This window comes from Capra hircus, chromosome 15 (assembly GCF_001704415.2).
Source record: "Capra hircus breed San Clemente chromosome 15, ASM170441v1, whole genome shotgun sequence".
NCBI classification, from domain to species: Eukaryota; Metazoa; Chordata; class Mammalia; order Artiodactyla; family Bovidae; genus Capra; species Capra hircus.
This window is the reverse complement of record NC_030822.1, coordinates 39672294-39694308: the sequence shown is the minus strand read 5'-3', so window position 1 is coordinate 39694308 and position 22015 is coordinate 39672294. Positions and strand designations below refer to the sequence as shown.

Here is a 22015-nt window from a genome sequence, read left to right as displayed (position 1 = left end):
GTTTTTGCCTTTTTCATAGTGTCATTATGTAGTTATTTGAGTTTGGTTTCACTTTGCATAAGGCATTTCACACTCATTCCTGTCACTGCATGAATCAGTTAGTCCCTTTTATTGTTGAGCACTATTCCATTGTATGGCTAATCAAAGTTTTGTTTATCTGTTAAGCAAATGAAGGAAAATTTTGGCAGTTGTGAGTAAAACCACCCTAAACATGTTCAAAGATTTTTGTTGTTCAGTCACTAAGCCATGTCCAGCTATTTGCAACCCCATGGACTGTAGCATGCCAGGCTTTCCTGTCCTTCAGTATCTCCCAGAGTTTGTTCAAACTCATATCTGTTGAGTCAGTGATGCTATCCAACCAACTTATCCTCTGTCACTCCCTTCTCCTGCCCTCAATCTTTCCCAGCATCAGGGTCTTTATCAGTCAGTCAGCTCTTTGCATCAGGTGGCCAAAGTATTGGACTCCAAATTATTGGAGCTTCAGCATCAGTCCTTCCAATGATTATTCAGAGTTGATTTCCTTTAGGATTGACTGATTTGGTCTCCATGCTGTCCAAAGAACTCTCAAGAGTCTTCTCCAGAACCATAATTCAAAAGTATCAGTTCTTTGTTCACCCTTCTTTATGGTACAACTCTCACATCTATACATGACTACTGGAAAAATCTTACCCTTGACTCTCAGACTATCTTAGCAAAGTGATGTCTTTGCTTTTTAATATGCTGTCTAGTTTGTCATAGCTTTTCATCCAAGGAGCAGGCGTATTTTAATTTCATGGGTGCAGTCACCATCTGCAGTGATTCTGGAGCCCAAGCAAATAAAATCTGCCACTGTTTCCACTTTTCCCCATCTAGTTGCCATAAAGTGATGGGACCAGATGCCATGATCTTAGTTTTTGAATGTTGGTTTTAAGCCAGCTTTTTCACTCTTCTCTTTGAGCCTCATCAATATGCTCTTTAGTTCCTCTTTGCTTTCTGCCATTAGGGTGATATCATCTGCATATCTGAAATTGTTGATATTTCTCCTGGCAATTTTGATTCCAGCTTGTGTGTCATCATGCCTGGCTTTTTGCATGATATACTCTACATGTAAGTTAAATAAGCAGGGTGATAATACACAGTCTTGACGTACTTCTCTCTCAATTTTGAACCACTCCATTGTTCCATATCCTGTTCTAACTTGCTTTTTGACCTGCATACAGGTATGACCTGCATACCTGCTTTCTCAGGAAGCAGGTAAGGTGGTCTGCTATTCTATCTCTTTAAGAATTTTCCACAGTTTGTTGTGGTCTATGAGTCAAAGGCTTTAGCATAGTCAATGAAGCAGAAGTAGATATTTTTCTGGAGTTCTCTTGCTTTTTCTAGATCCAGCTGATGTTGGTGATTTGATCTCTGGTTCCTCTGCCTTTTCTAAATCCAGCTTGTACATCTGGAAGTTCTCAGTTCACATACTGTTAAAGCCTAGCTTGAAAGATTTTAAGCATGACCTTGCTAGCTGTGAAATGAATGCAATCCTGTGGTAGTTTTAACATTCTTTGGCATTGCCTTTCTTTGGGATTGGATTGAAAATTGATCTTTTCCGGTCCTGTGGCCACTGCTGGGTTTTCCAAATTTGCTGGCATATTGAGTGCAGCACTTTTACAGCAGCATCTTTTAGGATTTGAAATAGCTCAGCTGGAATTCCATCACCTTCACCAACTTTGTTCTTAGTAATGCTTCATAAGGCCCACTTGACTTCACACCCGACTCTAGATCTAGAGAGTGACCACATCATTGTGTTTCTCCTGGGCAGTTTAAGACTTTTTTTTGTACAGTTCTTCTGTGTATTCTTGCCACCTCTCCTTACTCTTTTCTACTTCTGTTAGGTGCTTGCCATTTCTGTCCTTTATTGTGCCCATCTTTTGCACGAAATGTTCCCTTGGTATCTCCAGTTTCCTTGAGGAGCTCTCTAGTCTTTCCCATTCTATCGTTTTCCTCTATTTCTTTGCATTGTTCATTTAAGAAAGCTCTCTTCCCTCTCCTTGTTATTCTTTGGAACTCTGCATTCAGTTGCTTATATCTTTCCCTTTCTCCTTTACTTTTCACATCTCTTCTTTTCTCAGCTATTTGTAAAGTTTCCTCAGACAACCATTTTGCGTTCTTGGATTTCTTTTTCTTTGGGGTGGTTTTGGTCACAGCCTCCTATACAGTGTTATGAATTTCTGTCCATAGTTCTTCAGGCAGTCTGTCTACGAGATATAATCCCTTGAATCGATTTGTCACCTCCACTGTAAGATCATAAGGGATTTGATTTGGGTCATACCTGAATGGTCTAGTGTTTTCCCTACTTTCTTTAAGTCTGAAGTTTTCAGTAAGGAGCTCATGATCTGAGACACAGTTAGCCCCAGGTCTTGTTTTTGCTGACAGTATAGAGTTTCTCCATCTTTGGCTGCAAAGAATATAATCAATATGACAGGTTTTTATGTGAATATATTTATTTCTCTTAAGTGAGTAACTAGGAATAGATTGCTAGAAAAGTCGTAACAAGATGATAACTCTATAAAAAACTTCCAGACTGTTTTCTTAAGAATCTATACAATTTTGCATTCCCAGCAGTAATATATGAGAGTTCTGTTTGCCTCGCATCTTCACCAACGCTTGGTGTACTCAGTTGTTTTCATTTTAGCCATTTTAATAGGTTTTGAGTTTTATCTTTTATGGCCTTAATTTGCATGCCAGCAGCTGTGTGAGAGTATTAGGTCTCTTAGCTAGTCACTTGTGCTCTTTTGGTATTTGTAAAAAGGATACATGTCTTAGAACATGCAGCCTCCATTCTAGAGTCATAAATAGAGCAGTTGTTCTAACAGGGGCAAACTGTTTCCCTAGAAATTTTCAGTGTCTGGAGACATTTTTTGGTAGTCAAAACCAGAGTATACTACTGACATATAGTTAATTAGAAGCCAACGATGCTTCTGAACATTTTACAATATACAAGACACCCACTTTTCTCCACCCCTCACTGCCAAACAAGAATTATCTACCTCAAAATATCGATAGTGTCAAGGTCAATAAACCTTGAATTAGGGCAGCCAGCACTTCAAATATTAAAGTCATACACCAGATTTCTTTGTATTAAGGATGAGATATTAATTCTGTTAGGTGATCATTGAAAGGCCTGTGAGATGGAAAATTGAGGATGTTTCATTCTAGCAAATGTGTTCACAGTCAGGCAAGTCCAAAAAGTCCATTTTGTCAGTGTTTAACAATTCAGTCCAATGATAGTTTTGTTTTGACTGTATTTGAATGGATTTTTAAGAATTTGTATAACAGCTGTAGATATGATTGGTGCACATTAAATAATTATTAAATACATAAACTAATGGGAAACTTGGTAGCCTCTGATAGAGACACATTGATTTATCATTCATTGTTGAGACCAGTGTGGAAGAAGTTTTTTTCCCCAATGTGCCTACTTTGAATTTCCAGTAGAGTTAGGACCTTTTTGTTTTGTTTTGCTTTTATTTGAAATGCTTTCTCAGCCTTGTTTTCTGTAAGCCCTAGGCACATTCTCATTTAGTTTGCCAAAAGAAAAATCTGTGTTTCCAGACCAGATGGTTTATGTGTCAGTTTTTCAAGTCTGAGAAAATCATTGTACTTCCCATTAATAGAGTATTCTCTAAAAGCAGGATTACAGAGCTCACTTCTTGAAAATCATTATCCAACTTTAAAATTTCCTCTAAACGATAGTACATTTTGCCAACTTGTTGCTTTGAACAGAATTATGTTCACCTTAAGTATGTAGTTGTCTAAATCCTTAGTTATTACTTTATATTTGTACTTCTCGAAAATCAAAGATGACCGTTTGGCTGTTTCTTTGTTCTACTGGAAAATAATTCATTTTCTTATTTCAACATGGTGATTAAACAATGAAATTGGTATGCAGTTTTTAATGAGCTCAGTAGTCTTCAAGGGATTGTTCTAAATTCATTTGGAGTTATAAATAAGATCACATGTTTCCAAGAACATACAGAGTTCAACCAGCCTTAAAATGTCTCTCATTTCTGCTGTCTTCTCTGAAGTCATTATATGACCAAGTTGGGTGCGAGTTGGTGAATGTGGTCCTTTATAATTACCATACTGCCCGTTAGAGGGCAGCAGTGTACAGATACGGCAGCCAGAAAACCAAATTGTGTTCAATACTAGATCTTGGGGCATGAGCCTTTCTTGAATTTTCTAAATACAGTTAAATATATTATTTTTCAGTAACTTTAACCTAAAATTTGAATTTTATGAAGACTATCTGTACAACTAAGGAATATGAACTTTGTCTTAAAGTGATATTTGTTTTAGATGCTTATTCTAAATTGTGTATGGATTTGGTTCTGAGAAGAAAAACTATTAGTGACGAATAGCTATATCTTTTCTCTAATAAGCGATTTTTTATTTAAACCTTTATTGAATACTGTTGTTGTTAAAATATAAGTAGCTGGTGATATGATGGGAATATATGGGAATAGATGGATGATATGATGGAAAAAGAAGTGGGGTTTTAGTTTTAGAAGCTTGGTGTTATGCTATAGAATATGCAGCGACTGAACGTTTTTCAGATGAATATACTCTAGACTTTTGGAAAAGAGCTTTAGATTTATTCAGGGGAAATATGTGTGTGTGTGTTATAAACTTTCCTATAATAATTTGTTCCACTCTCACAAGAGCCTTATGAAGTAGGTATTGTATTATTATCTTCCTTACAGATGAGGAAACTAGAGCACAAGTAGTAAGAGAATTGATACTATACTAGGTCACACTACTAGTGAGTGGCTAAGCTAGGGTTTAATCTAGGCAGTCTGACATCAGAGACCATGAGCTAAAAATGCTTTGTTGTATTACCCTCTTTCATTGAACTGTTTTAACTTTTCCTTCTGAATTATAGTGCCTCCCATCCCTATCACATTTTCACTCATAGTCCTGTTTCTGGGCTTCTTGATTTCATTAGCCCTTTAACCCTCAGTATACTATTTACCATACTGTATTAATTATTAAAGGTTAATATAAGTTTTATAATCTGGAGAGTTTGACTTCTCCATTTACTCTTCTTCAGAATTCCCTTGACTATTTTTAGATCTTCAGTCTTGCTTTATGCAGTTTAGAATGAACCTGTAACGTTACCGAATTTTTGACTAGAAGCAATCAATATGTGTATCTTTATTTTTGTAAACCACTTTAAGTTATTTTTGGAATAAGATAGAAGAATATGTAGTGAGAGAGAGATAAAATGTGCTAGAAAAGATATTATTATCACTAAGAAAATTTCTTTTCTACTTTTATTTTTCCATGTTTTAAAATTCACTTTAATAAATATTATTTATATCATAGGAAATATATTTAGTTTTAATTTTATTATAAAGAAAATAAGTATATATAAAAACAGAAGTAGTGACAAATATACTTTAAATGACTCAAAATTCAAAATTCACATGAATTACCTCCCCAGCATGAAAGAATTATCTGTCCAATGAGTTTTAGAAAATGTATATTAATAATTTTTGAGAAGATAAAATATCTTAGATATAGTGTTTAAAGAACAGAGAACAAACATACTGCTTTTGGAAAGGGCAGTTTGAGAAACTCCAGACCAGTGATATTGGTGTTAATCTGGTGTAATTTTAGAACAGTTTCTTCAGCATATAGTTTAGATAGTAGTGATTGTGAAGACTTGGCTTAGGAATTTACTTATTTTTTTCTGTCTTTGCTAATATATCTTTATATATTAGGGGGAATACAAAGTGTATATGAGGGCTTCTTTGGTAGGAACAAGTTTTTGATCTGATTTCACCATCTCAGGAATCTTTTAAGAGAAGTGTAAGTATAGACGCTTGAAAATATTGTGAGTTGAAGAAAAGCAAGTATCACAATAAAGTGAGTCATGTGAATTTTTTGGTTTCCCAGTGTGTATAAAAGTTGTGTTTACACTATACTGTAGTCTGTTGTGTGCAATAGTATTTGTATCTAAAAGAAACAATGTATGTGCCTTAATTTAAAAATACTATTTTTGTTAAAAAAAATAAATGCTAACCATCATGTGAGCCTTCAGTAAGTCATAATCTTTTTGCAGTAATAACAGCAAAGATCCCTGACCACAGATCACCTTAACAAATATAATAATGAAAAAGTTTGAAATATTATGAGAATTACCAAAACATGACACAGAAACACAAAGTAAACAAATGCTGTTGGGAAAAAATGGTGCTAATAGATTTGTTTGACATAGGGTTGTCACAAACCTTCAGTTTGTGAAAAAGTAGTAACTATGAAGCTCAGCTGCTGAAGCTGAAACTCCAGTATTTTGGCCACCTGATGCAAAGAACTGACTTATTTGAAAAGACCCTGATGCTGGGAAAGATTGAAGACAGGAGGAGAAGGGGATGACAGAGGATGAGATGGTTGGATGGCTCAATGGACATGAGCTTGAGTAAATTTTGGGAGTTGGTGATGGACAGGGAAGCCTGGCGTGCTGTAGTCCATGGGGTTGCAGAGTCAGACACGACTAAGCGACTGAACTGAACTGATGAAGCTCAGTAAAGTGAAGTGCAAGAAAATAAGGCATGCCTTTATAGACTTAGGCAAAGTTGTTTATCCAGTATCACATAATGAGTAGAGCAAAAACTAGAACCCAGGCTTTCTGACACTTAAAGGAGTATTATTTCCACTCTGTTACTGACATATACTCCCTTTATCTTCTACTATGATCCTACGTTTCCTTTATCTGGGTCTGGGCCAAATAATCAGAAAGAATTGTGGGGAGCAGCTCTGGTAGATGATGCTGGTTGGCCATTTTAACTGTCCAGAAAATATGTAGGGCAATATGGAGCTTAATGTACAACATAAATAATGCAGGTTCAGAAGGAAAAAGAAATTTTCTGGTTTCACCGAATGGTAAATGCAAGAGTTGGCCTAAGAATGATTGTACAGCAGCCTTTCATATGGAACTTTGTAAAAAGTATGGATTCCACTCTGCCTGTAGTATTTGAAATATAATTGTACATAAGTAGTGGCTGGATAAAACTCCATGCCAACTCCGAGGGTCTATGAAAATACTACCTGACACAATTAATTTAACTAATACAGTCTTGATATGTGTTCAACATCTTGTCCCACTCATTATGAACAAGTAGATAATAATTTGACATGCTTTAGCTAGATCACTCTGTCTGCAGTGTTAAAAATAGAGTGAGAGTGGGAGCAAGGGTAGGACAGAGAGACAGGTTAGGAGACTGTTCTGTAGCAACATGAAAGAGATGCTGACTTAAACCAAGGTATGCTGAAAAGTGGTCAGGTTATAGACATAGTTTAAAGACACAAGTAAAAGGTTTGCCTTAAACTTTGACTTAAACCAAGGTGTGTTGAAAAGTGGTCAGGTTATAGACATAGTTTAAAGATACAAGTTAAAGGTTTGCACAGGAATGGATAATGGGGTATTAGAGAACGGCATTAATGATTACTCTTAAGTTTTTCACTGAAGTGATTGGAAGATATAAATATGCCATGTACTGAAGTGAGGAAGACTGCAGATAGCAATTTTGAGGGAGGTGAATACTAAATGTTCGTTTTGAACATATATTCAAGATGTTATTTTAAATCCAAGTGGAAACAGTATTTGCAGATTGTTGAATATATAGATATGGAGTTCAGGAGGACACTTATTTGGAGACCAAAATTTGTGAATCATTGGTGTTCTTGTAGTTAAAAATATGAGACTGTAGGTTATCACCAAGGAAGTAAATGTAAATAGAAAAGAGGCCTGTGGTCTGAGCCCTGGGGTAGTCACATAGTTAAGAGATTAGGGAGATAAAAAATAGACAAAGATGTAGCAAGAAATTTACAAACCAGGTGAAGAAAGTGTGTGTTGAAGAGGAAAAGAGTGATCAGTCAGCTGTATCAGATGCTGCTGGTAGCTCATGTATTCCAGGACTCTGTATTTTATGGCATATATCTGAATGTGTATACAATCTCTCGTCTGTCTGATTTCAGTTTCTGTCCCTCTGGCCAACGATCTGCCATTGTTATTTTAACTTTTGAATAATCTTACCTATGTTTAATGTTGCAGGAGAATCCAAACCCTCATATGGCATTTCAGAAAGTTCCACGCCCAACAGAAGGATCCCACTTGCGAGTTCATATTCTTCCTTTCCCCAAAATTAATGAAACTAGGGTACAGGAATTAATACAGGAAAATCTTGCTAAGAATCAGAATGCACCTCCTGCTTCAAGAGTGGAAAAGAAATGTGTTGTGCCTGCAGGTCCACCTGTTGGTATGTATTTATCCATTTGTTTGTTTTAAAGGTAAACTTTTAATCAAGATATAAGACACAGGGACTTCCCTGGTGATCCAGTGGCTAAGACTTCATGCTCCCAATGCAGGGGGCTCAGCTTTGATCCCTGGTCAGGGACATTATATAGTAATGTGAATATTACTTATTATTTACTTAATAATGCTAATTTGCTGTAATTTCCCTACATATTACCAGCTTATACTTAAGTGTTGTTCATACTTTCACATGGAGAAGAAAATAGAGAAGCCAGTGTGTTAGGGTAGTTACTTTTTGAAGGGTTTCATTTTGTAAGTTTAATATTCATAACTCAGTTGAATACTTTCTTTAAATACACACATGAAGTTGTTTTAAATTTTTATCTGCTTGAACTGTAGCCTTGTCTCAGTATTATTTTTGTATAATCTCTTCATTTTCAGTCAACATCAAATATTTTATATTCATATGGAATCTCTCATTGTAGTCAGTGAGAGAAATACATATGACTCAGTATTCGTCCCTGCATGGATTGCCTATAAAACCAAAATGAATGAATGAACAAACAGATGAAAGAATGATGAATGAATGAGTGAAGGATGAATGCAGGGACCTCTGTCCAACTTTCTGATTCATTTAAATTGATCAGAATCAGGATTTTCATTGCATTAAAATTTTTAAAGTATGAATGTTTCATCTTACATGATACCCATTTAATATGAGTGTAGAATTGCTATGTCACTTTAAGAACCATTCACATTTTGAGAAGTTAATTACTTTCCAGCTATTCCTCAGAGGTGCCAGAGTGATGATAAACTGCTAAAAATAGCATTTGAAAGCCAAAACCTTAAGAAAGAAGACCTGAAAAGTCGAATACCCGTAAACCAGAGTTGTTAACAGCTGTTAGAAAGCTAGTATTAGAATGCTGCAGCTGAGGATTTGGCCAATCCCTGATATATCAAACTCTTAAGTGAAGAACTTTCTCCTGGGAATAAACTAAGTCATAGTCTCCAAAGGAAAGTAATAATTTCCAGATGGTAAACAGATTCATTATTTAAAAAGGTGGAATTTTTAATGGTTCATCCTAAAGAAACTTTAAAATGCTATGAAAGAAATTTTAGAATTAAAAATTTATAAAAATAGGTTAAAGATGTTGCTCTCTAAAGTATGTGGTCTTACTTGGAGACTAAGACATTTTCTACTCTAAATATAGATCAATTTCAGTTTCTGTCTGTGCCACAGACCTCCACATGTGGGAAGTTCCAGAGTACAAAATAAAGAGTGTACATTTCAGACAGAGAAAGTCATATGAAATAATCTATTTTACCATCATGGTCATTACTGTTACATAATTTTAAATGATTTCAAGAGAACTAGTAAAAACCAAGTAAGATTGATTTCCTGATTCTGAGAAAGCACTATAGTTAGGTATGATACCACCATTTGGGGAAGTTGGGTGTGAAGTACATGTATCTTCTCTGTACTAATTTGTAACTCTTTGTAAGCTCATAATTATTTCAGAATTTTTAAGTTTAAAAAATTGTTTTAAGAATGTAAAATTTCATATTGATGAAATGAAAGGAAGGCCAAGAGTATGGTATTATGGTTTTTCTTGTTAGGTAACAGCAATCATAAAATATAAGGCTTAAGAATTATAGCTACTACCTGATTTGTACAAATGATATTGTGTAGTTCTTTGTGAAATTATACATTTTATTTCATGAATACTGATTTAATTTATATCTTCTAGTATTCTTTTAATAAGTTACATTTGTTTAAAGTAATTTTAGCTTATGTAGTACACTAGAATTATCCAATCTTGTAAAGTTGACAGGTACTAAGTTCACAGAACCGAAAAGAGACACTCTCAAATTTATAAAGCAATTCTTCGGCCATGATCACTTTTGTTTGTGTGCAGTGCTTCTTCAGGTCACCTATACTCAGATTTTTAGAACCTAGTTTTTTGTGGTATGTGGTCTTTCTTTGGTAATATGTTAGAAATATCAGCTTCTTTTCCTGTTAGTAGTCAGTCCTCTTATATATGAGCGTTAGCTGTGTTGGTCATGATCTTGTACCTGACACATTTCTTGTCTGTTTGTTTACAACTAACGGTTAAAAAAAAGTGATGTTTATCTTTGCTTAATAAAATTTTACTGTGCAACGTGAATTAATTTGTGTAAGAGTTAAGTACAGTATTAGGATCTATCCTGTGAAATTATCCTCAATAAGCTATTGACTAGCCTGTCACTTCACAACGTAGAAATGTAATCAAAGTGACCTTCAGTGTCATGTAACAAGGGGGAAATAAAGGCTTAAGTGTTTGTCATGTGAACAGAGTCATATAAACTGTAAATAGTAATATTCCCCTTGCTTTTATTATTGCCAAAGGAATTTAATTTGTGTTATATTCCTTTAATAGTTTCAATAATGGATAAAGTGACAACAGTTTTCAACAGTGCACAGAGATTGGAAGTTGTTAGAAACTGCATTTCATTCATATTTGAAAATAAAACACTGGAGACTGAAAAGGTAATAAAATGCCATCATTCCCAAGTAAACATTCATCATGTCCCTTTCAGATTTCTGTGTTTAGCTTGCCAACTGACCTCTCCTCTATTTCCATCCCTTTTCTTTATAAAGTATTCTTTCATTGTTTTTATCATTTTAAATGAATAGTGTCTAATATTTAAAATCTTAGCCAAGCCCGAAATATTGATAGTCATTTCCCCCCCTGAAACTTTTAAACATTGGTCATTAAATTCTATTTTGGCATATTATTTAGAAACTTCAGTCAGTTCAGTTCAGTCGCTCAGTCCTGTCCAGCTCTTCACGACCCCATGGACCGCAGCACTGCAGGCCACTGTGTCCATCACCAACTCCTGTAGTTTACTCAGACTCATCTCCATTGAGTCGGTGATGCCATTCAACCATCTCATCCTCTGTAATCTCCTTCTCCTCCTGCCTTGTCTTTCCCAGCATCAGGGTCTTTTCCAGTGAGTCACTTCTTTGCATCAGGTGGCCAAAGTATTGGAGTTTCAGCTTCAACATCAGTTCTTCTAATGAACACTCAGGACTGATTTCCTTTAGGATGGACTGTTTGGATCTCCGTGCAGTCCAAGACACTCTCAAGAGTCTTTCCAACACCACAGTTCAAAAGCATCAATTCTTTAGTGCTCAGCTTCTTTATAGTCCAACTCTCACATCCATACATGACTACTGGAAAAACCATAACCTTGACTAGACAGACCTTTGTTGGCAAAGTAATGTCTCTGCTTTTTAATATGCTATCTAGGTTGGTCATAACTTTCCTTCCAAGGAGTAAGCGTCTTTTAATTTCATGGCTGTAATCACCATCTGCAGTGATTTTTAAACCCCCCCAAAATAAAATCAGCCACTGTTTGCACTGTTTCCCCATCTAATTGCCATGAAGTGATGCCATGATCTTCGTTTTCTGAATGTTGAGCTTTAAGCCAACTTTTTCACTCTCCTCTTTCACTTTCATCAAGAGACTTAAAAACATTTAAAATATAATTTTATTTATTACAAAAAATATAGTTAAAACAAGTAATGAATTATAAAAATTGTGCTCTTCATTTAAATATGCCTTTAATAGCACATTTTCTTGCCTTTAATAAAACATATTAATGTCACCTTTTCTTAGTGACTTGTCATTGTTTTGAGCATTTATTAGATGAGGCTAGTAAAGCTTGTGAAACAAAGTTTTTATCCACTTAATGACCCTCCAGTCTGTATTTTGAGTTTTTTGGAATCCATTTTTTCTTATGATTGAAGTGTTAAACGGACTTTCTTTTCCTTTCTTGCTTTCAACTTTCACACTGTTTCTTGTGCCCCTTGTAACAATATTAGGACCTCCTACTCTCAGTCTTTTTTCTTCCTTCTTATTTGCTCTTTTGTTCTCATTTTACATTTTCAAAGTTAAATAAGCCTATTGTTAATACTACTTTATGTAAAGTAAATCAGGCTCTAAAGGTGAACTGGAAGAGGCATTCTTGTGGGTGAGGAAGTGGAAGAGTTTTAGTATGTAAACCTAGAGATTTCTGTTTGTTGCTCTGAGTTTTTTCCTTCTTAATTATACTTTTGAAATAGAAGGGATTGCAGAATTTTCCAGTCATAAATTAAAACTGAGTAGTGATTAAGTTGCTAATCACTATAAAAGAATAAAATCACCCATGCTTCTTGTCATTTTAGTTTTTTCTTCTATTCTGGCCACAGAGATGTGGCCAGCTATTGAAAGAACATGTCAAGTATCCATGGTTTTGACTCAGAATCTGAAGCAGCAGTTATTTTGGTGGCCACAGTTTTGATAAGTTTTTTTTTTTTAATAAAGTTTAATGTTTTTTAAATGTATCACATAAACTAGTCCTGTTTATTTTCATGCTGCCTTAAATTTAAAACATCACTGTAAATCCATGTTGTCCTTCTTTTCTAATTCTAATAGCTCTGTTAAATGGTTTACAGAATATGCATGAGTTAGCGTGATTTAAAGTTATCTTTTTTTCCAGTGAAACCTCTTGTTCATGTCTGCTTCTTATGTCCTCAGACCCTTCCTGCTGCATTGAGAGCCCTTAAAGGAAAGGCAGCAAGACAGTGTCTCACTGATGAGCTGGGTTTACATGTTCAGCAGAACCGGGCAATATTAGATCATCAGCAGTTTGACTACATAATAAGGATGATGAACTGTACTCTACAGGTAACTTTTAGTTCTTTCAGACTTCTCTTCTTATTTGAGAATAATACTTTTTTCCCTAGGCAGTTCAATAATTACTAGTATATCAGGTTCTTAAGCCTTCCATATCTGATAATATGAAGAACTGATATTCGTAGCATTTCTGTTAGAAACACTACGTGTGTATGCGCAACATAAATATTAGGAGGTTTTTTTATTCTTCCTTTTTTTTTTCTTGAAAAATACTAGGTTATTTTACTAGTTCTATAAGTAAGCTTTCTGAAGTGAAAAGTAATCTTTGAAACATTCAGTTGTATATTACTTAATGTCTGTATTTTTGTCATCCCTTTTCAGCCAGTTTTTAGTTGTACTGTTAAAATGAATGGTGGGTAATCCAAATGATAAGTGAATTATTCAGTTCATAATCTATTTTTTAACCTATGCATATGGGTGTTAATTGTATCATTTTTTTTTCCTGGGTTATAGTTGCTTTACAGTGTTGTACTACAAAGTGAATCAGCTGTCTGTTTATATATATATATCCCCTCCCTCTTGACCCTCCTTCCCACCTCCTCCATCTCACCCCTCTAAATCATCCCAGAACACCAAGCTCAGCCCCCTGCATTATACAACAGGAACAGCAGGTTTCCATTAGCTATATGTTTTACACATGGTGGTGCACATACATCAGTCCCCATCTCCCAATTCATCCATGCCCCAGCCCCCCACTCCATGCCCACGCTTCCATTCTCCACATCTTCGTCTCTGCAGATAGGTTCATCTGTACCATTTTTTCTAGATTCCACATATATGTATTAATATACAATATTTGTTGCTTATTCTGACTTAACTTCCCTCTGACTCTGGGTCCATCCTGTCTGTACAAATGACCCAATTTTGTTCTTTTATAGCTGAGTGATATTCCGTTGTTTGTATGTACCACATCTTATTTATCTATTCATCTGTTGATGGATATTTAGGTTGCTTCCATATCCTCCCTATTGTAAATAGTGCTGCAGCAGATGTTGGGATTGCTAGATTATATGGTGCTATGTGCTGTGCTTAGTCGCTCAGTTGTGTCTGACTCTGTGACCCCATGGACTGTAGCCTGCCTGGCTCCTCTGTCCATAGGGATTCTCCAGGCAAGAGTGAGTTGCCATGCCCTCCTCCAGGGGGTCTTCAACCCAGGGAGCAAACCCAGGTCTCCCACACTGTAGGCAGATTCTTCACCGTCTGAGCCACCAGGGAAGCCCATGAATACTAGAGTGGGTAGCCTGTCCCTTCTCCAGGGTGGCTTCCTGACCCAGGAATCGACCTGGGGTCTCCTTCATTGCAGGCGGATTATATGGTAGTTCAATTTTTAGTTTTTTAAGGAACCCCCATACTGTTCTCTATAGTGGCTGTATCAATTTACATTCCTACTAATAGTGCACGAGGGTTCTCTTTTCTTTGTATCCTCTCCACCATGTATTATTTGTGGATTTTTTTATGATGGCCATTCTGTGAGGTAGTAGTTTTGATCTACATTTTTCTAATAGTGATGTTGAGCATCTTTTCATGTACCTCTTGGCCATCTGTATGTCTTCTTTGGAGAAATGTCTACTAAGGTCTTCCTTATAATTTATACACATTAATGTCTTAGGGTACTACTGTTACATTTTTTGCAGGGTGTATTTATCTTTTCAAACGCATTTCAGATAATATCTTTCTCAGAAATTCTAACTTAAAAGCTGGAATGAAAAATGTAATCTTTTTTTCTTCCTTTTTAATTTATTTTTTATTTTTTTATTTTACTTTATAATACTGTATTGGTTTTGCCATACATCAACATGAATCCGCCACAGGTGTACACATGTTACGCTTGAAAAATGTAATCTTGTAACAAGCACTTTGTGGTTTGTTAAAGCAAATTAACAAGATAGGAGATAATTCATCTCTACTGGAAACAAATTCTTATTTTAGAGTATAAGAGACTAGCTATAATAGTTTATAATATCACAAGTTGAAAGCATCCTAAATGTTTACCATTTGAACATAAATTAATGGAAGTATGGTAGAACACTTCTTTGGAATACTGTTCCACTACTAAAATAAAAGAGGTAGCTCTATAATATGTACCTATAGGAAAAAACTTGTTACATATTGCCAGGTGGGCACACAGAAAGATATATAAGGTAGTGCTTAGTCATCATGTCTGATTCTTTGTGACTCCATGGCCTGTAGCCTGCCAGGCTCCTCTGTCCATGGGGATTCCTTAGGCAAGAATACTGGAGTGGGTTGCCATGCCCTCCTCCAGGAGATCTTCCCAACCCAGGGATTGAACCCAGGTCTCTTGCATTGCAGGCAGATTCCTTACCATCTGAGCCACCAGGGGTACATAAGGTAGATATAATTCTATTTTGACCTAAAATTACATGTATGTAGGTATGTATAGGAAAGAGTACTGGACTGGGGTGCCATTGCCTTCTCCAGTGAAAATCTAGAAGGATATTTACACTAAATCCTTAATAATGGTTATCTCTGACATATATAGATTAGGAGAGTTTTGACTTCCATTTAGACTTTTCTGTGCTTGAAACACACACATACACATAAGCATAATTAAATTATCTAAAACGTATAACAAGGATTTTTTATAACAGAAAAGGATTCTCATTTTTGTAGGAAGGAAATTATTGAAACTTTATGAGAAGAATAAGATATAATTCATTTGCCATAAAAATCACAAGTCTTTTGCTACTTCTGTTCCTTTGTTTCAGTTACTTTTGTACTGTCATTACAGAGAACAAAAGACTTTGATTAAGAGATCAAGGTTACCAGAAGTCCTAAAGTTAGATAATATCCTGGTTCCTTATACCTGTTGATAAAACTGAAAAAACTATTTTAGGAGGCTTTTTTCCATTTGTATTTTATGTGCTGTAATTAACTGGGTTCATGGGGTTGCAAAGAGTCAGACAAGCCTGAACGACTGAACTGAATTAACTGAAGAACTAAATTAGAAGGCTTTATCTAAACTTAATTTTAGCATAAACCAATTAGTAATTGATTACAGAATAGCCAGGTACCCTTGGGCTAGAAAAATACTCCTTTTCATTTGAATAATCATATTCTGTTGGGGGGAAGCTTGGGTTTGTTGTTGTTGCTGCTTCCAAATGCACCTGCACTAATGAGCTCTTAATGTTTTGTAATTCAGTATTTCATAAAATTAGATCTTGTCTTTGTTCTATTATAGAGAGGCTCTTTTCAGTTATAAATGAGTTCATATGTGATACTTTTAATCAATTACCTATTTACCAACTTGGGATTTATTAATATTTATATTCTTATTACAGTACTTGTGGGGATTTAACATAACATTCTGAACATTTTTTTACAAAAGCATAGTTTCAAGGCAGAGAGGCCAAACATCTGTGTTGGTGTTTTAAAATAGAAACATTAAATGAACTAAGTTTTAGGTAGTGATTCAAAAACTTTAGTAATTTTTGTTTGTCATGAAGTTATCCTGTAATTTCTGTCCTCAAGGGGAAATTAAATGGAACATGAGTACTGCCAAGGGGTTATTTTGTTTATCATGTTCTTTCAGTGCCAAGATGATTTTTTAAAGGACTGGTTTATGGAGATTATAGATTATTCCTATGTATTTTCTTATCTCAAATAACTGATCTTATTTTAGTTTTTTTATAACTGAGATTACTATATATCTCTTCAAAAATATGGATTTAACTCTTTTCATTTTAGCAGATATATAATTTTTATGTGTAAAATCTTAGCTAAGATCTTTTAATGGTAGATTATAACTTTAAAACCCAGTTGTGTACTCCATTTCCAGCCTTATAATAAACTGCAGGGTATGAGGGACCCTCTCACTAATGTAGAAATAGATCTTAGAAAATTGCAAAAACCCATGATTTTTATATATCGTTTTTCCTAAGAAGAAAAGGAAATCTCTAAAAGACCTCTCCTCTATTCTCAAGAAAAAGATAAGTAGGGAAAACCAAATTCTGAGCACTTAGCAATTGGGGAAACCAGATACATGAGCTCATTTAATTCTTCTGTAAGAGAGCTGGTTGAACCTGAGAGCTTTATTTACCTAAGGGTAGGACATTGGAAGAAGAATGAAATAATCCCTCTTCAGTGGCATACCCCTCACCCTTGCCTCCAGAAGGAGCAATATAAATCTTTTGTAGAATTTATTAAATTCAGCCCCAATTTAGGCAGTCAGTGTTCCCACTGATAAACTTAAGTCACAATTTTAAAATGACCAAATACCAAAGAAATGAGCCAGTGTGAAGTAGTGTTAACAGAAACATACAAAAACAGACTGAAGACCTCAGAGGCTTTATACATTAGAATTATCCAATTTGAATATATAATAATTAAAATATTTAAATAAATAAAGGATTGAATACAAAGTAAGCAGATAATAAGAAACTAATAAAAGGGCTAGATAAGTTTAGATTATATAATCAGTAAAGTAAAACATCAAAGAATATGGAAAACCCAGTATCATTAATATGTCAGTTCTCCACAAATCAACCTGTAGCCTGAATGCAATTCCAATAAGAATCGCAGCAAACTTTTTCTTAGAAATTAACTAGATGATTCCAAAATTTATGCAGAAATGCTGAAGACTTAGAGTGGCCAAATTAATCTTGAATAAGAACAAGTTGGAGGACTTAACCCTACCTGGTTTCAAGACTTACTATCAACCCACAGTAATCAACATAGTGTAATACTGACATGTCAAATAGATCAGCAGAAAAGGGCACCCAGAAATTAGACTTGAATTTATGGGAAATTTGTTAAAGGCACCAAAGTAATCCAGTCAGGGAGGAAAGTTTTTTTCACAAATAGTGCTGGAAAACTGAATATCCGTATGGAAGAAAGTGAACCTCAACCTCTACCTCATATCAGACACAAGGATTAATTGAGGTAAAGCATAGACATAAACATAAAATAGAAAACCACAAAGTTTTTAGGGGAAAGCATAGAATAGTTTCACGACTGGGGAATGAGCAACAGTTTCCTTTTTTAAAAAATTATTAATTGAATCTTTTGCCACTTATAATTTCTATAACTGGCAAAAGTTTCTTAGGTCATAAAAAGTGATGATCAAAAAAAGAAAAAAACATAATTATGCTTCATAGAAATTAAAACATATGTTTATCAAAAGACAGGATTAAGAAAATGAATATTGAAGACTAGGAAAAATTATTCAAAAATATATATGTGACAAAGAACTGATGTCATGGTTATATAAAGAACTCCTACAACTTAAGAAGAAGCAGCCAAGCCATTTTTTGAAAACGGACAGCTTAAACAGGCACTTCACAAAGTAAGATATGGAAATGGTCAATAAAAACATGAACTAGTCAGTGTCAGTCATCCAAGAAATGCAAATTGAAAGCATGATGAGATAATCCTATATAACCACCAGTATGGCTAAAATTAGAAAGATTGGCAATACCAAATGTTGGCAGAGTTTTTTGTTGTTGTTTTTTTTAAATTTTTAATTGTAGGCTAATTACTTTACAATATTGTGGTGGTTTGTCATACATTGACATGAATCTGCCACGGGTATACATGTGTTCCCCATCCTGAACCCCCTCCCACATCCTTCCTTATCCCATCCCTCAGGGTCATCCCAGTGCACCAGCCCTGAGCACCCTGTCTCATGCATCGAGCCTGGACTGGCAATCTGTTTCACATATAATAATATATATGTTTCAATGCCATTCTCCCAAATCATCCCACCCTCACCTTCTCCCACAGAGTCCAAAAGTCTTTTATTTATATCTGTGTCTGTTTCGCTGTCTTTCATATAGGGTCATTGTTACCATCTTTCTAAATTCCATATCTATGTGTTAATATACTGTAATAGTGTTTTGCTTTCTGACTTACTTCATTCTGTATAATAGGCTCCAGTTTCATCCACCTCATTAGAACCGATTCAAATGCATTCTTTTTAATAGCTGAGTAATATTCCATTGTGTATATGTACCACAGCTTTCTTATCCATTTGTCTGCCGATGGACATCTAGGTTGCTTCCATGTCCTGGCTGTTGTAAACAGTGCTGTAATGAATATTGGAGTACACATGTCTCTTTCAATTCTGGTTTCCTTGGTGTGTATGCCCAGCAGTGGGATAGCTGGGTCATTTGGCCGTTCTATTTCCAGTTTTTTAAGGAATCTCCACACTGTTCTCCATAGTGGCTGTGCTAGTCTGCATTCCTACCAGCAGTGTAAGAGGGTTCCTTTTTCTCCACACCCTCTCCAGAATTTATTGTTTCTAGACTTTTTGATAGCAGCCATTCTGACTGGCATGAGATGGTACCTCATTGTGGTTTTGATTTGCGTTTCTCTGATAATGAGTGATGTTGAGCATCTTTTCATGTGTTTGTCAGCCATCTCTATGTCTTCTTTGGAGAAATATCTGTTTAATTCTTTAGCCCATTTTTTGACTGGGTCGCTTATTTTTCTGGAATTGAGCTGCAGAAGTTGCTTGTATATTTTTGAGATTCTTTGTCAGTTGCTTCATTTACTATTATTTTCTCCCATTCTGAAAGCTGTCTTTTCACCTTGCTTATAGTTTCCTTCATTGTGCAAAAGCTTTTAAGTTTAATTAGTCCCATTTGTTTATTTTTGCTTTTATTTCCATTACTCTGGGAGGTGGGCCATAGAGAATCCTGCTGTGATTTATGTCAGAGAGTGTTTTGCCTATATTTTCCTCTAGGAGTTTTATAGTTTCTGGTCTTACATTTAGATCTTTATTTTGAGTTCATTTTTGTGTATGGTGTTAGAAAGTGTTCTAGTTTCATTCTTTTACAAGTGGCTGACCAGTTTTCCCAGCACCACTTGTTAAAGAGATTGTCTTTTCTCCATTGTATATTCTTGCCTCCTTTGTCAAAGATAAGGTGTCCATAGGTGCATGGATTTATTTCTGGGCTTTCTGTTTTGTTCCATTGATCTATCTTTCTGTCTTTATGCCAGTACCATACTGTCTTGATGACTGTAGCTTTGTAGTATAGCCTGAAGTGTCAGGCAAGTTGATTCCTCCAGTTCCATTCTTCTTTCTCAAGATTGCTTTGGCTATTCGAGGCAAATTGTGAAATTATTTGTTCTAGTTCTCTGAAAAATACCATTGGTAGCTTGATAAGGAGTGCATTGAATCTATAGATTGCTTTGGGTGGTATACTCATTTTCACGCTATTGATTCTTCCAATCCATAAACATGGTATATTCCTCCATCTATTTGTGTCATCTTTGATTTCTTTCATCAGTGTTTTATAGTTTTCTATATATAGCTCTTTTCTTTCTTTAGGTAGATATATTCCTAAGTATTTTATTCTTTTGGTTGCGATGGTGAATGGAATTGTTTCCTTAATTTCTCTTCCTGTTTTCTCATTGTTAGTGTACAGGAGTGCAAGGGATTTCTGTGTGTTAATTTTATATCCTGCAACTTTACTAGATTCATCGATAAGCTCTAATAATTTTCTGGTGGAGTCTCTAGGGTTTTCTATGTAGAGGATCATGTCATCTGCAAATAGTGAGAGTTTTACTTCTTCTTTTCCAATCTGGAGTCCATCCTTTCTTTTTCTTCTGTGACTGATGTGGCTAAAACTTCCAAAACTATGTTGAATAATAGTAGTGAGAGTGGGCATCCTTGTCTTCTTCCTGACTTTAGGGGAAATGCTTTCAATTTTTCACCATTGAGGATGTTTGCTGTGGGTTTATCATATATGGTTTTTATTATGTTTAGGTATGTTCCTTCTATGCCTGCTTTCTGGAGGGTTTTTATCATAAATGGATGTTGAATTTTGTCAAAGGCTTTCTCTGCATCTATTGAGATAATCATATGGCTTTTATCTTTCAATTTGTTAATGTGGTATATCACATTGATTGATTTGTGAATATTGAAGAATTTTGTATCCCTGGGATAAAGCCCACTTGATCATGATGTATGATCTTTTTAATATGTTGTTGGATTCTGTTTGCTAGAATTTTGTTAAGGATTTTTGCATCTGTGTTCATCAGTGATATTGTTCTGTAGTTTTCTTTTTTTGTGACATCTTTGTCTGGTTTTGGTATTAGGGTGATGGTGGCCTCATAGAATGAGTTTGGAAGTTTACCATCCTCTGCAGTTTTTTGGAAGAGTTGGAATAGGATAGGTGTTAGCTCTTCTCTAAATTTTTGGTAGAATTCAGCTGTGAAGCCATCTTGTTGTGGACTTTTGTTTGTTGGAAGATTTCTGATTACAGTTTCAATTCTGTGCTTCTGATGGGTCTGTTAAGACTTTCTGTTTCTTCTTGGTTCAGTTTTGGAAAGTTGTACTTTTCTAAGAATTTGTCCATTTCTTCCAAGTTGTCCATTTTATTGGCATATAGTTGCTGATAGTAGTCTCTTATGATCTTTTGTATTTCTGTGTTGTCTGTTGTGATTTCTCCATTTTCATTTCTAATTTTGTTGATTTGATTCTTCTCCTTTTGTTTCTTGGGTTTGTCTATTTTATTTATCTTCTCAAAGAACTAGCTTTTAGCTTTGTTGATTTTGGCTATGGTCTCCTTTGTTTCTTTTGCGTTTATTTCTGCCCTGATTTTTATGATTTCTTTCCTTCTACTAACCCTGGAGTGCTTCATTTTTTCTTTTTCTAGTTGCTTTAGGTGTAGAGTTAGGTTTTTTATTTGATTTCTCTCCTGTTTCTTGAGGTAGGCTTGTATTGCTATGAACCTTCCCCTTAGCACTGCTTTTACTGAATCCCATAGGTTTTGTGTTGTTGTGTATTCATTTTCATTCGTTTCTATGCATATTTTGATTTCTTTTTTGATTTCTTCTGTGATTTTTGGTTATTCAGAAGTGTGTTGTTTAGCCTCCATATGTTTGTATTTTTAATAGCTTTTTCCCTGTAGTTGACATCTAATCTTACCGCATTGTGATCAGAAAAGATGCTTGAGATGATTTCAGTTTTTTTGAACTTGCCAAGGCTAGATTTATGGCCCAGGATGTGATCTATCCTGGAGAAGGTTCCGTGTGCACTTGAGAAAAAGGT

General features: G+C 35.2%; 1 protein-coding gene across 2 annotated transcripts in view; it reads left to right on the top strand.

The window, feature by feature from the left end:
* SBF2 (SET binding factor 2) overlaps positions 1–22015 on the top strand; it is a 495886-nt gene that overhangs the window by 288815 nt on the left and 185056 nt on the right. For both annotated transcript variants that reach the window (XM_018059528.1, XM_018059527.1), the window contains exons 14-16: positions 8084–8288; positions 10702–10811; positions 12844–12993. In XM_018059528.1, coding sequence (XP_017915017.1) covers positions 8084–8288; positions 10702–10811; positions 12844–12993 — 465 coding nt within the window. The remainder of the gene's footprint in view (positions 1–8083; positions 8289–10701; positions 10812–12843; positions 12994–22015) is intronic.